This window comes from Rana temporaria, chromosome 6 (assembly GCF_905171775.1).
Source record: "Rana temporaria chromosome 6, aRanTem1.1, whole genome shotgun sequence".
Taxonomy (NCBI): domain Eukaryota; kingdom Metazoa; phylum Chordata; class Amphibia; order Anura; family Ranidae; genus Rana; species Rana temporaria.
The window spans coordinates 98,934,428-98,949,099 of record NC_053494.1 but is presented as its reverse complement, the minus strand read 5'-3'; the positions used below and the strand labels follow the sequence as shown (position 1 = coordinate 98,949,099).

The following is a 14,672-nucleotide window of genomic DNA, read 5'->3' as shown; positions in this document are numbered from 1 at the left end:
GTACCTCAGTCCCCGTCTGGAGCCCAACGCCCCGGGGGATCAGGGTTTGGGTCCTTTTTCACAGGAGGACCACTTGACGTTGCACCCGTCTGCACGTTTGTGTGCACATTTTTTCTGCACCGGGTGGAGTTTTTTGGGTGTGTTCACACGCCATAGGCTTTTAAAAAAAAATATATATATATATATATATAGACTAGCACTATCACTTCTCAGCCTTTTGGCTAAGATCAAGTGTAGTATCTGTTCTTATCAGTAGGTGGTGCTATGCTAACTGTCCCTAGTACTCAGCGAGGGGGAAATAAATGGCGGTTGGCAGACGCTAAGCCTGCTGGCGTGGAGGTGGAAACCTGATTTGGTCAGAGAGGCATGAGGTCGAAGCTGGAGGGCTGGGCCCCATGCCTGGATTTGGTGGTGCCTGCCCCAGTCAGTTGTTTGGGAGAGAACCCTTGCTCCTCTTTTAGTGAACCTCCAGCTGTTGCAGAACTACAAGTCCCATGAGGCATGGCAAGGCACTGACAGCCACAAGCATCACACGCAGATGCATGATGGGAATTGTAGTTTTGCAACAGCTGGAGGTCTGCTAATTGTATATCCCTGCTTTAAGGCATCAGCAGCAAAACACAGCGCTCGAGGAATATCTGTCTTATATTTAGGTAGATCATCCTCCTTGTTTAGGCCTATTACGCCTTTTGATCCGATCCTTTACAGACTGGCCAATAGCAATTGCTGCAACAGTTGGCTGAAATAACTGAACTGGTCAAAGAAAAAAGGAAGCTGTAACGGAATGACCCGTGACACCCAGAGACTTTGTGAGGATGGGGGATACACCTGTGTCAGCGTCACTGATAACTCTTGGGTCTGAGTCCACCCTGTGCCCTTTGGGCATGGGGTGGCAAGTGAATCATAATTCATGTATTACATGAGATGGGCTACACATGTTGGATTGTTTTGGCATGGACAGTGATTTACAGTATATTCCTTAATGCCTGCAAAGAATATTCTATGACTAATTTCTATGATTAGACCTGACTAGTGACATGCTAATTGAGTCAGGGCCTGGAAGACATTCCATTGTCCTTGTGTAAAGGTGTTAATCCAGGTCTGCTCCCAGACCTCTAATTATGTATGCTAAATACTGTTTATGTGTGTAATGTACTTGTCGGAGACAGAGCGTCTGTCTGGGGATGTGGATTGGAAGGAGATCATTGTGTGATGGTGTTTTGTTTGTTATGCTGTTAATGAAGGAATGTTTAGTAATTAGCCTTAGTGTGTGATTAGGGGGGTGGAGATTTCATTGTCCCTTTGAATACTTCCATGCCTTGTACTGTATATAAGCTGAGAAGAAACCATTAAAATTGTCTTCATTTGAAACCAGAGAACACAGAGCAAGTCTCGTTATTCTGGGAAATGGGAGACCTGCTGGTTTGTCTGTAGTTGATGGGAGGTCGTAAACGGTGGTGACCGTTACAAGTTCACGGGTCATTCCGTTACAGAAGCCCTTAATAATAACTCCAATTTCTTGTCCACAGGGTCTTAGGGCCTGTGCATTATCTCCCGGATGAGTTAAAGGGGTTGTAAAGGTAAAAAAAAAAAAAGTTTTCCTAAATAGCTTCCTTTACTTTGGTGCAGTCCTCCTTCACTTACCTCATCCTTCGATTTTGCTTTTAAATGTCCTTATTTCTTCTGAGAAATCCTCACTTCCTGTTCTTCTGTCTAACTCCACACAGTAATGCAAGGCTTTCTCCCCGGTGTGGAGTGTCATGCTCGACCCCTCCCCTGGAATACAGGAGAGTCAGGACGCTCTCTACATTGCAGATAGAGAAAGGAGCTGTGTGTTAGTGGGTGTCCTGTGTAGGGGTAAATACTGCACAGCCTGAAGAGGCCTTAGAGATCCCAGAGAGAACCAGGGGGGCTCAGTTAACTCTTTTTTAAAGAGGCAACTTAAAGGCAGAACAAACCATTTCGGTCAGGGTCTGGATGAGAGGCCTCTGCAACTGCGAGGCAGACATCCACTGGATATCTTCTTGTCCAGATTGCGCGGAAGGAGATTCATCTGCTGGGCACTGAATCCTGAGCTTTTTAGCTCTTCCCCATTCCTGCTCCAAACTAGGAGACTCCAGGTAGGGGGATTTGTCACGCTTCTTGCCACCCTGTGTGATGAAGGCAATCCTGTGCTCTAACCCAGATAGGTCTGAAGACAGTTCCTTAGTATCAAAGGGTGAAGCAACAGCGTTGACTGTAGGCACTATACCAGATAGGCGCAGCGACTTAGATTGCCCGGAAGCCTCTGGTCTTTCAGGGGATACAACACTAGGGATACGACCAAGTTATCAGGAACTACTAATGACATAGGTATGCCCTTCCCTGTAGTGTTAGTCCCACTCCTTTTTTTTTGGAAGACCTTTATAGCCACAAACAAAGAGTACTTGGATGTGTGTGACAACACCCCCTTAGAAGGGAGACCCTTTAATAGGGCTCACCAAGCCCCTATACATCAATCCTGCCAAGCACCTTTAGCACCTCACGTGACCCGGGTAAGAAGAAACGAACCACTGCAAGTGTTTGTTCAGAGCCTGCTCTTTGTCCCACAGCTGCCTTCTAGAAGCACCACATGCTTAGCTTAACCAGCTTAAATGACCCGAGTGTGCGCCGGGATGTAGGTGTATTTGCGCATGACGCAAATCTTTGTGCGCCAGAGAAAAGACCATAGCACATGTGCACCATGGCTGCCAAACAGTTTAGAAAAAGGGGTGCACTTACGCCATGGTGATCCGAATGAGAAAAAAAAAAAAAAAACAGTTGTGTGACATCATACAGGCAAGATAAAAAAAAAAAAAAAAAATACACTTTGCAAACACCCACAGCTAGCCCAAAACTCCCTCGTATGGTCACCGCACACAGTTGTCCAGCCCTTAGCTAGCTTGACTGATCGTTACAATTACTGGGACACCCCATAAAAAAATAAAGGAGTTTCGCTTACCCATCCAGGCGCAGGGCCACTTATAAACCAAGGGCCCAATTTTCACCCTTCACGGGTTCTAGTCACATGAACCTTCGCGGGACTGGGTACCCTTTCAGTTTTAGGGTCCACTGCCCTGGACCTGTATAGCACCCTGCAGGAAATGCCTTAAGAGTTGTAGTGTCCAGGATTTCCACTCCACGGGGTCCAGTGCCCAGAGGCAGGTTACCATTTATTTAGGCATAAAAGCCTGTATTCAAATGGATCCGATTGGTCAATACCTTGATTCGTTTTTGGGAATCGAGACATGGAGCTCAGAGAGCTCCAACAAACTGTGCCATTCACCTTGTAGGCACTGGTTAATAAAAAAAAAAACAACCAACACACACACCCCGATATGCTTCCTGTATGGAAGGGATGATATAGGGAGGGGCATTTCCTGTCTGAAGATCTTTGATCTTCCAGTGTCGTTCACCTGACAAAGTATAACCCAGCAGGTAATGCATATTAGCCAGACTCAGTGTCCCATGATGTATGAAAAAAAAAAAAAAAAGTTTTCTATTTAAGATACAATAATTTTGTTTATGTAGCATAGTTATGTAGCATGAGGCCGTTTAACATTTTTAGTAAACGCATTCAATGAATCCAAGCGCTGCAGGCTGAGATAACATGCACTGCATTGATGCTTTCACACAATTTTACAGTAACCATGAGATAAAACAAAGTTCAGGAATATGCCCTTATCCCATTGTTTTGCAAATCTATGTATACTAGTATAAACTGTATGGTTGAATCGGTTCTGATATCACCGTTTTACGAACCTGACAGCTTATTATTCTAAATAGGAAACCTTAATTTTGTTTGCATATATTAAAGATTCTTACTACCAGCAAGAATAAGGCCCCTTTCACACTGGGGCGGGAGCCACGGTGGCGGTATAGCGCTGCTAAAAAAAGCAGCGCTATACTGTTGGATTTGCCCTGGCATTCGGCCGATTGCGGTGCGGTATTAACCCCCGCTAGCGGCCAATAAAGGGTTAATACCGCCCGCAATGCCCCTCTGAGGAGGCTCATTGCAGGCGGTAATGCCGCAGTTTCCCATTGTTTTAAATGGGAAGGAGCGGTGAAGGAGCGGTATACATATCGCTCCTCTCACCGCTCCAAAGATGCTGCTGACAGGAGATTTTTTTCTCTCCTGCCAGCGCATCGTCTCAGTGTGAAAGCCCTCCGGCTTTCACATTGAGGTTGCTGGGCAGGAGTTTTTCAGGCAGTATAGCAGCGCTATTTTTAGCGCTGTACCGCCTGAAAAACTCCTCAGTGTGAAAGGGGTCCAAGTCTTTACATTTAAAGAGCACCTGTCATTTTAGATCCATCATGGCAGCAATTGTTAATGGCATCCACTCACCTGCTGCCGCCACATCCCTCACCTTGTTGTATCACTGCCGCAACCAGCTGTCCCATTAAAGTGAATGAGCATGAATGAGACTATCGGGGAGTCAACAGCGGTTCAGAGGAGGAGCCGCTGCGGGACAGAGGTGACAGTTGCTCTTTAAAAATTATGATTTAAATCAAGCTATTTTACCAGCTATTTAAATCAAAGTCACCCTATTGTGAATACTTTCCGGAAGCACTGTACACCCTAAAAATTTAAAGCATTTCATAGCCTTAGCTTTGGAAGTGATTTAGTGACCCAATATAAAATACACATACACATGAAGTAGAAATATTTATTATTTCAGATCTGGTTACAGAGTAACAACAAAAAATCCAGGGTTCTTGTTTGGTCAGTGATACTTTCTCCAGCGGTCATGTTCTGCAACAAAGAACATTTTTACTAAATGGTGATACACATATTTATATCAAAACATACTGTACATAATTTTTTTTATAAAATACAGGTTTTAGAGAGTCCTTTTAGGCCTCATTCCCACGTTTGGGGTCAATTACAATTTATTGTGATAAAATCAGCAGGGTTTCCTGCTGGCAGTAAGCCATTAAACAAGTAAAAAAGGCGCAAAACACAGGTACCTCAAGTAGTGGTACCCAATAGTCCAAGGGCAAAGGTAAGAAGGTGTGTGTATATACACATATATATGCACACATAGAACTATATGGCAGGGTATCAGTGCTGGCAGTAAGCCGACAGTGCCACAGCCATTTGCATGTAAACAAACATGTGTAATCGCTGTAGGGCCGAAACAACGAATCGAATAATCGACAACTAATCGATTATGAAATTAATGGATTAATCGGCCAGTAACATAATAGGGTAAAAAAAATGCCCTTTATAGTACAAAAAGAGCAAATCTCTACTGTAAATATTACTTTCACTGTCCCAGAGTAAAAAATGAACCCCTTACAGTAGCGATTATTTGCTCTTTTTGTACTAATTTTAGTTTTTTTTAACCCCCATTATGTTACTAAACATCTCAGGCCTGGGTCACACCTCTGTGCTTTTTGCAGAAACACACTAAAGTTAATTTACATGGTTTCACATCCATGATTTTTAAGCTGTTGCGTATTTGGAAAGGGCAAGGACTTTTTTTTAACGCAAAACGGTGCCATTTTGTTTTTTTGGTTCAATATACTTCAATGGAGAAGCTGCAGAAAAACATTTTTGTGGCAATTTGTGTTTTCTAATATGCCCAACAACAATTTGGACAAAAATAAATAAAATGCAAATCGCAGCAAAAAAATTTTTTAATAAGGTTATTAACCGATTATTCAATTAATCGAAACAATAATCGGCCAACTAATCGATTAAGAAAATAATCGTTAGTTGCAGTGCTAAATCGCTGCAACCGATCCAATGTCGGATTACATGCACCATTAGACTTTCATTACTTTGTATAGAGGTTCCTGCCTCAGGGGTTGTGACACCAGCCAGAGGAATCTTTGTATTAATTGCTAGAATACATTGCTTGCTCTGAGCAGCTGAGCGCCGCTGTGGTAGACACTTCTGTGTTACGGGTATGACAGGAAGTCTTGGCTAGCACCCAGAAAACAGTGCGATATGCAGCTATATACTGCACATCTAGCTTGGCCCAAACAAATTATGTAAAGTGTGTGGAAAGATGGAGATCTTCTTTAACCACTTAACGCTCGCCGCATGTATATGTACGTCCACAGAATGGCACGTACAGGCATATGGGCGTACATGTACGCCCCTGCTTTCTTGCGGGTCGGGGGCCCCCCCCCGCTACATGCGACGGGCGTCTTACCTCCGGGAGCGATCCGTGATGAGGGGGCGGCTGTTCGTTTTTGTCGGCCCCCTCATGATGGCTCCTAGACAATCCCGCAACCCCCCGCTGTGTGACTTCCTCTGCCTGTGTAATGTAAACACTGGCAGAGGAAGTGATGTCAGCTCTCCTCTCGGCGGTATTTTCAATCCGACGAGAGGAGAGAAGACATCACAGTAAGTGGCACCAACACTACACTGACACCACACACATAGGCACACTTAACCCCTTCCGATCACCCCCCCCCCCCCCCCCCCGTCACAGTGTCACTGTCATATTTACTGATCACTGCATTTAGTGTCAGTGTGACAGGCAGTGTTAGGTCCAGGGTAGCCCCCGTACCCCCCCCCCCCCCCCAATAAAGGTTTAACCCCTTGATCACCGCCCTAGTTAACCCTTTCACCCCCTTTTGCCAGTGTCACTAAGCGATCGGTTTTCTGATCGCTGTATTAGTGTCACTGTTGCCGCTAGGTAGCTAATTGTTTTTTTATATTGCGATTTTTTTTTTTTTTTTACTAAAGACATGTGGCTGAATACATTTTGGCCTAAATTTTTGACTAAAATTTAGTTTATTCGATTTTTCTTATAACAAAAAGGAAAAAATATTGATTTTTTTCAAAATTGTCGCTCTATTTTTGTTTATAGCGCAAAAAATAAAAACCGCAGAGGTGATCAAATACCACCAAAAGAAAGCTCTATTTGTGGGGAAAAAAGGACGCCAAATTTGTTTGGGAGCCACGTCGCACGACCGCGCAATTGTCAGTTAAAGCGACGCAGTGCCGAATCACAAAAAATGGCCAGGTCCTTTAGCTGCCTAAATGTCCGGGTCTTAAGTGGTTAAAAGTACTGATTTCCAAGGGCTCTACCAGACCAATAAAAGGGTGGGGGGAGCACACTGAAGGAGAGTATTAAAGGGGTTGTAAAGGTTTTTTTTTTTTCTAAATAGGTTACTTTAAGCTAGTGCATTGTTGGTTCACTTACCTTTTCCTTCAATTTCCCTTCTAAATGATTTTTTTTCTTTGTCTGAATTTCTCACTTCCTGTTTTTCCCTCAGTAAGCTGTTCTAAATGACTTTCCACTGCTCGGATGATGGTGGAAAGCTTACTGAGGAGGAACAGGAAGTGAGAAATTCAAACAAAGAAAAAAAACATTTAGAAGGGAAATCAAAGGAAAAGGTAAAGGAACCAACAATGCACTAGCTTAAAAAGGAACCAATTTAGAGAATAAAAGATGAACCTTTACAACCCCTTTAATAGGAGAAGGCTGGTGTTCTTATGAGGACCAGTCACTTTGCCTTACTTGGGAAAAATGCCAGGTTCCTTTTGTTAGTGATTGGTCTGACAAGCGCCCCTTCCTCATACAATCAAATTTGTTTAAATTGCAAAGCATACCATATACTTTAAAATAAAAGCACATAGCAGAAAGAAAAAAAAAAAAAAGCTTATTGAAAGATCAGATTTAAAAGTTCAATCACATTTTCTACTGTATAAAACACTGGGGGTCCCAAGCTCAAATCGTATGACACCATCTGCTTGGAACCGATATGTTACACTGCTGTGACAACAGCAGCAGTTGTAATTGGTACGCAAACGGATCAGCAGATTACAAATCTAAATTCAAGGTAAACATGAATGTATTCTTATGTCAATAACAGGTAATATAAATATAACTTAGCAATACACAGCTTGTATTCTAGTATAAATTAGATGTAACACCACTTACTGATGTGATCATATTGCCAGGCGTAGCTCAAAGCTACATAACTAACAAGTACCATGGCAATCCCTCCAATGCCCCCTCTTTTCACATTGATGTATTTGTTATAATATCGATCATAACCTAAGGGAAAAACAAAAACAAATAAATTTACCAAGTGACAATATAAAACAAACAAAAACAAACACACACACACACACACACACACACTTGAAAAAGTATTCACTCCCCTTGAAATTTTCCACATTGTCATGCTACAACCAGAAACAAATTATTTTATTGGGATTTTATTTGATAGACCAACACAAAGTGGCACATAATTGTGAAGTGAAAGGAAAATGATAAATGGTTCTCAATTTTTTACAAATATGTGAAAAGTGTGGTGTGTATTTGTATTCAGCCCCCCCTGACTCAATCACCGTAGAACCCCCCCATCGCTGCAAGTCTTTTTGGGTATATCTCTACCAGATTTGAACATCTAGAGGGTACCATTTTTTCCCCATTCTTTGCAAAATAGCTCAAGTTCTGCAAGTCTGGATTTTGACTGGACCATGCCAACACATGAATATGCTTTGATCTAAACCATTCAATAGTAGCTCTGGCTGTATGTTTAGGGTTGTTGTCCTGCTGAAAGGTGAACCTCCATCCTAGTCTCAAGTCTTTTGCAGACAGATGATTTTCTTCTAAGGCTGCCCTGTATTTGGCTCCATCCATCTTCCCATCAACTTTGACCAGCTTCCCCAACCTTGCAGAAGAAAAGCATCCCCATACCATGATGCTGGCACCACCATGTTTCACGGAGGGGATGGTGTGCAGTGTTAGCTTTCCACCACACAGAGCATTTTGCTTTTAGTCCAAAAAGTAAAATGTTGGTCTCATCCGACCAGAGCCCCTTCTTCCACATGTTTGATGTGCCCCCCACATGGCTTCTCACAAACTGCAAACGGGACTTCTTATGGCTCTTTAAACAATGGCTTTCTTCCTGAGCCTCTTCCATAAAGGCCAGATTTGTGCACGAATAATAGTTGTCCTGTGGACAGATTCTCACACCTGAGCTGTGGCCTGCTGGCTGCTTCTCTGATTAACACTCTACTTGCCCAGGCCTGTCAGTTTAGGTGGTTGGCCATGTCTTGGTAAGTTTGCAGTTGTGCCATACTCTTTCCATTTTTAGATAAGTGAAAACTATTTATTATTTCTCTTCCACTTCACAATTATGTGCCACTTTGTGTTGGTCGATCACATGAAATCCCAATAAATTACATTTGTGTTTTTGGTTGCAACATGACAAAATGTGGTAAATTTCAAGGGGGTATGAATACTTTTTCAAAGGCACTGTACATAGAGACATCAGTAATAAGATGTGTTCTAACGCAGCCTCTCTCAACCAGGGTGCCAACTGAGGTTATCAGGGGTGCTGCAGCATTCAGCTCAGACCAAGCCCTGTCTCTCCTCGCCCCGTCTCTCCTCCGCTCTCCCCTATGGGGAATCGGATGAATACGCACCGTGTGTCCGTATTCATCCAATCCGTTCCGCCGGACGGAAGAAAAGTAGGGTTTTCTTCTGTCCGCAAAAGCGGATCTTTGCGGAGGCGTATGGTCGCGGACGTTAGCGGATGCATCATCCGCTAACGTCTGCATCATCCGCTAACGTCTGCAATCCCATAGGGTTACGTTACAACTCCGTAAACGGACTTGTAATAAACGGACCGTTTGTCCGTATGTGTGAAAGGGCCCCAAGTCTTTAAATGATTAAACTGAGAACTCTTACACAGGGAGCTCAGCCCTTTGAAGTGTTAACATTGTATCTTTTCACAAACTTGGCAGGCTGCCCAGAGAGGAGAGAAGTCTCCATGGGAAACTTCAGGCAACTTGCATTGACTTTTATTAGAGAAGTCGCATTGAAGTTTTAAATCTGCTTTTTTTTTCCAGCACAATCGGCCAATGCCAAATAAAAAACACCAAATATCGGCCAACCTCTAGTTATCGCTGTACTATAATCTCATTGTCGCTCTAGATCTTCATGACTTTTCAATAAACTTCACTCTCAACGATTTATATGGGAATGCAAATTGCACTTAAAAGTGATTAAGGCTGGATTCACAACTATGCAGTTTTAGTGCTTTTTGCAGATTTGCACTACAGTCCATTTAACATGGTTTCCTATGGAACACGTTCTGTAGTGCAAATCTGCAAAACGCAGAAAGCACTAAAAATGCATAGGTCAACAGATATGGGTTTTTCTCTGGCCGATGCCGATATTTAGAAATTGCGGCGGCCGATATGTTAGGCGGATTTAACAAAAAAAAAAAAAAAAAGAATTTCCCCTTCATCTTATAAAATTTAACAGTTAGACCTATTTCACACTGGGGTGTTTTTCAGGCGCTTTTAGGCTAAAAATAGCACCTGTAAAGTGCCAGCAAAACGGCACCCCTGGAGTCTCAGTGTGAAAGCCCGAGGGCTTTCACACTGAGGCGGTGCGCTGGCAGGACGTTAAAAAAAAAAGTCCTGCAAGCAGCATCTTTGGAGCGGTGTATACTGCTCCTCCACCACTCCTGCCCATTGAAATGAATGGGCACTGATGCTGAAGCGCCTGCAAAGCGCTTCAGCAGGGGTGCTACACGGGTGCATTTGACCTCTTCATCAGCTGCTAGCTGCTAGCGGCGTTTTACCGTCAACGCCTGCCTGATCCAGTGTGAAAGCAGCGGAGTTCCGCCGAATAAAAAAAAAAAATATTAAAAGTCAGCAGCTACAAATACTGCAGCTGCTGAGATATATATGTACCAGGGCTCGACAAATCCCGGTCGCCATGGCGACTAGAAATAGCGTCCTGGCGACTTAGCTTGGAAGGTGGGCAAAAAAAAAATAAAAAATTTGTTCCATAGGACCGGCGCTCCGCAGACTAGGCCGAAGCCGCGGCCTCACCTAAAACATCCTGCCCGCAGCTCGCCACGGTCCTGGGAAAAGGCCGCGAGCGGCATCTGCCGCTCACAGCCTTTTCCCAGGATCGCTGCGGGCAGGATGTTTAAGGTGAGGCCGCAGCTTCGGCCTAGTCCGCGGAGCGCCTTTTCACCAGGATCGCGGCAAACTAGGCCCCCCACCTCCCCCGCAGATCGATCGCGGGGGGCCCATGATGTCCGGTAATTGAGGCCGCGGCCTTGTGAAGTCTCCAGCTCTTCCTTGTGTGAGCTGGCGCCATCTAGTGGTGACCGTTGGTATTACAAGTTAAACAGCAATTCTAATGTCATTTTTCACTGCCGTCTTCTTCCCTCTAATTAGAACCCCCAAACATTATATATATTTTTTATCCTAACACCCTAGAGAATAAAATAGTAATAGTAAATTCATACCCAACATGTCACGCTTCAAAATTGCGTCCGCTCGTGGAATGCCGACAAACTTTCACCCTTTAAAATCTTCATAGGCGATGTTTAAAAAAAAATCTACAGGTTGCATGTTTTGAGTTACAGAGGAGGTCTAGGGCTAGAATTATTGCTCTCGCTCTACCAATGGTTAAACAGAACTTCTATGGATAAGTAGAAACATTGTATCTCTTTTCTCACACTTGGCAGGCTGCCCAGAAACAAGTTGCTCAACAGGAAACTTCAGGCAACTTGCATTGACTTCTATGATACAAAAGTTATTTGCAAGTCGCGCTGAAGTAAAAATCTACCCTTTTTTTTTTTTTTTATAAAAACAATTGGCCGATGACGATCAATTAAAAAGTGCCAAAAATCGTCCGATATATCGGTCGACCGCTACCATTGACACAAGCTCCAACAGTGTTTCACAGGTAAATAAACAGACATTTTATATACTAACCCCTTCTTACACCGGCCAAAACTCCATTTGGAGTGAAATTACAAGTGGCAAGCCAGTTGGGAAGCTGACCGACCTTAACATCCAGCAGTCTCTTCTCAGCCAAAGGTACTAGAAAAAAAAAAAAAAAAAATGTAATAACAGTTTTATTACCAGAGTATATACATTTCCTGTCCTAACAGCTAATGAATGGAGACAATGCAACCATGACACACAACAAAAAAACTTTATACTTGCTTTGGGACCCCCACACCTTTTTTTTTTTTTTTACTCATTGGTTGTTGAGGACACGACGGGCGGCTTCCTTAGCAATCAGCCATCTTCCCCTCCTTAGCAATCAGCTATATACAGCGTTTGAAGTTCCATTACTTTTTTCCGGATGAATACTTCATCCATTTTGACATGACTGAACTAATGAAATGAATGGTCCGTATGTGTGAAAAGGGGACTAAGGCACTTACCTGTCCAGGGATCCAGTGCAGTACTCACCGAGGCTGGTTCTTGATCGATCTTTGGATCCCTGATGCCACCACGGAGCCTGTGGGAAGCTGGCTGTGAAGTCTTGCCGCTTCACAGCCGGCTCTCCACTGCGCATGTGTAAGATGCATGGAGGGAAGAGGCCGAACTTCCAATGGAATAGCTTAGGCAATTCCAGGGCAGGTACCTGTCAAAACTAGATATGGTGGTAGGAGTGATGAGAGAGGTAGCCCTGAGAGGGAACAAGAAGTGCATGCTCTCTGACTGAAGTTCAGGAAAGCTGCCTGAAAGAAGCTGGGACTGTGCTATTTACAGGAAGAAAGTGTGACCAGTGACATTGAGGCAAATGATCAATTGGCAAGTTCTTAAAGGGAGAAGTATAGCCAAAGCTTGTTTGGCTGTACTTCTATGGATCACAGGAATGCAATTCATTTTGTACTCCTGTGACCTGTTTTCCGCAAAGAGCGAGTCCACTCTCTGCCGACGTCACGGATTTCAGTCCAGGCACTGCGCAACAATACAGTCTGGATCTGCCACCCGTATCAGACTGATCTGGCCACCCCTGACCCCCCCCCCAGCCCAGCACACCAATGAGCGAGGAGGGGGGGGGGGAAGAGCAGAGAGCTACTGACTGAGTCTACAGCAATCTGCTCTGGGATCTCTGAAAACGGAGTGATTGGCGGTGTTCGATCACTCGGTTCTCAGTGTAGAGGCATTGGGGGACAGAGGCAACTTCGAACCGATGCTGCATCCACCTAGGTAAAAATAATAAATTAAATAATAGGTAAAAATATGATACTCAAATAAAAAATCCTTTACTTCTCTTAATAGGGCAATGTATGTGTAGGGGAAAAAAAATGCTAAAGCCTTAAGCTGGCCATACATTATATCATTTTTCTTAATCAATGTCCTTTAGATTTACCTTCAGCTATGTAGTGCAAGTGCCTGCCAGACTGCATACAAATTTAACGTGTTTAGGTTTGCCATCATATTATATGGTTTTGGTAAATCTAAAGGAAAAAAAAAAATGGTACAAAAAACGTGCCATTACTTCAGTTTGCTATAGTGCGCATGTGCCGATGCAGGGGATATCTCCAAAACCATTTAGGATATCCTGAGTAATTACAGGTAAGCCGTATTATAAGCTTACCTGTAGCATAAAGTGGTTGTAAAGGGTTAACAACCTCTTTAAACTTTTTTTAAACACCCTGCAATTCCATACTAGCTCATTATGAAGTACTTACCCGAGATCGAAGCCCCCGCAGTGGTGCTTGGTCGCCTCCTCCGTCTGCGCCATCTCTCCACGATTCACTTCCGCATATCGCCGGAGCAGCGATGATGTCACTCCCAGACATGCGCGAGGGTGCCGCCACTAACGCCGTTAGTAATGGGGCATGCGCCGTAGACATTGGTGTCTTTTTGCAAATATCTCCTAAACCGGGTAGGTATTTGTTGCACCTACAGGAAAAGCCTTAATCTAGGCTTACCTGTAGGCTAAAGTGGTTGTAATGGGTTTACAACCACTTTAAGGGCCACAACAGGCAGTGTAAGGGAACATCTCACCTCAAAGCCTTTCAAATGCCCTCTGAAAGGCAATCCACTGCACAAACCTTTATATCTGATGACATGCCCACTCAGTGCAGAGCTGTAGGAAAATCCTAAGAAGGTTGTACGCCAGATTGCAGCATGTGTCCAGCTTTATCCTTTACATGGCATGGTTCCCCTCCACCTTGCTAACACCCCAACTTTGCATCTAGGCCCAGAGGTCAATGGGGAAGCCTAAATTACACATACAATAAAGATTCTCTAATCACTGGTAATGACCCTAAGTAACCAGAAAAAAGCAATAACACGGTGTTGGGTAAAGACACACGGTGAAAGGTCACCTCTGCAATGAGGTGACCCGGTCACAGCCTCCATTACAACGCGTCTGAGCATGCCGCATTCCAAACCTTCTTGTCCCCAGACACCTCACATACAACACACACAGCAGACGTTTCCTCACCCAGCTTGTCAGCCATTTTGATGTCCGGAATGACACTGAGGAGGAGCGGGCAATCCCAATGCCAAGTACTGTAGCACCGCCTCTGACAGGAAGGAAGACGGCTCCGGGCACTGACGTCACTTCCGTACAGAACTCGTCGCCATGTTGAAGGTGGAAGAGTGTAGTTGTAAAATGTGGAACCTTGTGTGTTTGTATTTAAAGGTCTAAATAGAAGTGTATTGTTATCAGACAACCATAAAATAGAATAGTCATTGGATAAGTATCGAAGCTGGAGGAAAAAAAGGATTTCTGACCAATATACAAAAAACAGGTGTTTACCACAGGAGGTAATGTCTGTCTAGAATTTGTTGGCTCCCTCCATATCTGCTGGATTGGTTCATTTAGGGTATGTTAGTTACATTTCACAACCAATTCCTGTTCAGCCTAAAGCCTGGTACACACTGAGTTTTCTTTTCCAGTTAA

The 14,672-nt window shown here is 43.8% G+C and overlaps 1 protein-coding gene and 1 pseudogene across 2 annotated transcripts; one reads left to right on the top strand and one right to left on the bottom strand.

The window, feature by feature from the left end:
* Positions 1 to 201: 201 nt before the first annotated feature.
* On the top strand, positions 202 to 323 carry LOC120944520 (annotated as a pseudogene).
* Positions 324 to 4,671: 4,348 nt separating this feature from the next.
* ATP5MF (ATP synthase membrane subunit f) lies at positions 4,672 to 14,319 on the bottom strand. 2 transcript variants are annotated; one of them, XM_040357066.1, is made up of 4 exons: positions 14,211 to 14,319; positions 11,732 to 11,839; positions 7,920 to 8,036; positions 4,672 to 4,771 (listed from the first exon to the last, which is right to left on the bottom strand). In XM_040357066.1, the coding sequence occupies exons 1-4, from the start codon at positions 14,224 to 14,226 to the stop codon at positions 4,743 to 4,745; spliced, it is 270 nt and encodes an 89-aa protein (XP_040213000.1). In that variant the 5' UTR covers positions 14,227 to 14,319; the 3' UTR covers positions 4,672 to 4,742. The 2 variants fall into 2 exon arrangements, with proteins under 2 accessions (XP_040213000.1, XP_040212998.1); XM_040357064.1 differs by lacking the exon at positions 14,211 to 14,319 and adding an exon at positions 14,092 to 14,140.
* Between the last annotated feature and the right edge of the window lie 353 nt (positions 14,320 to 14,672).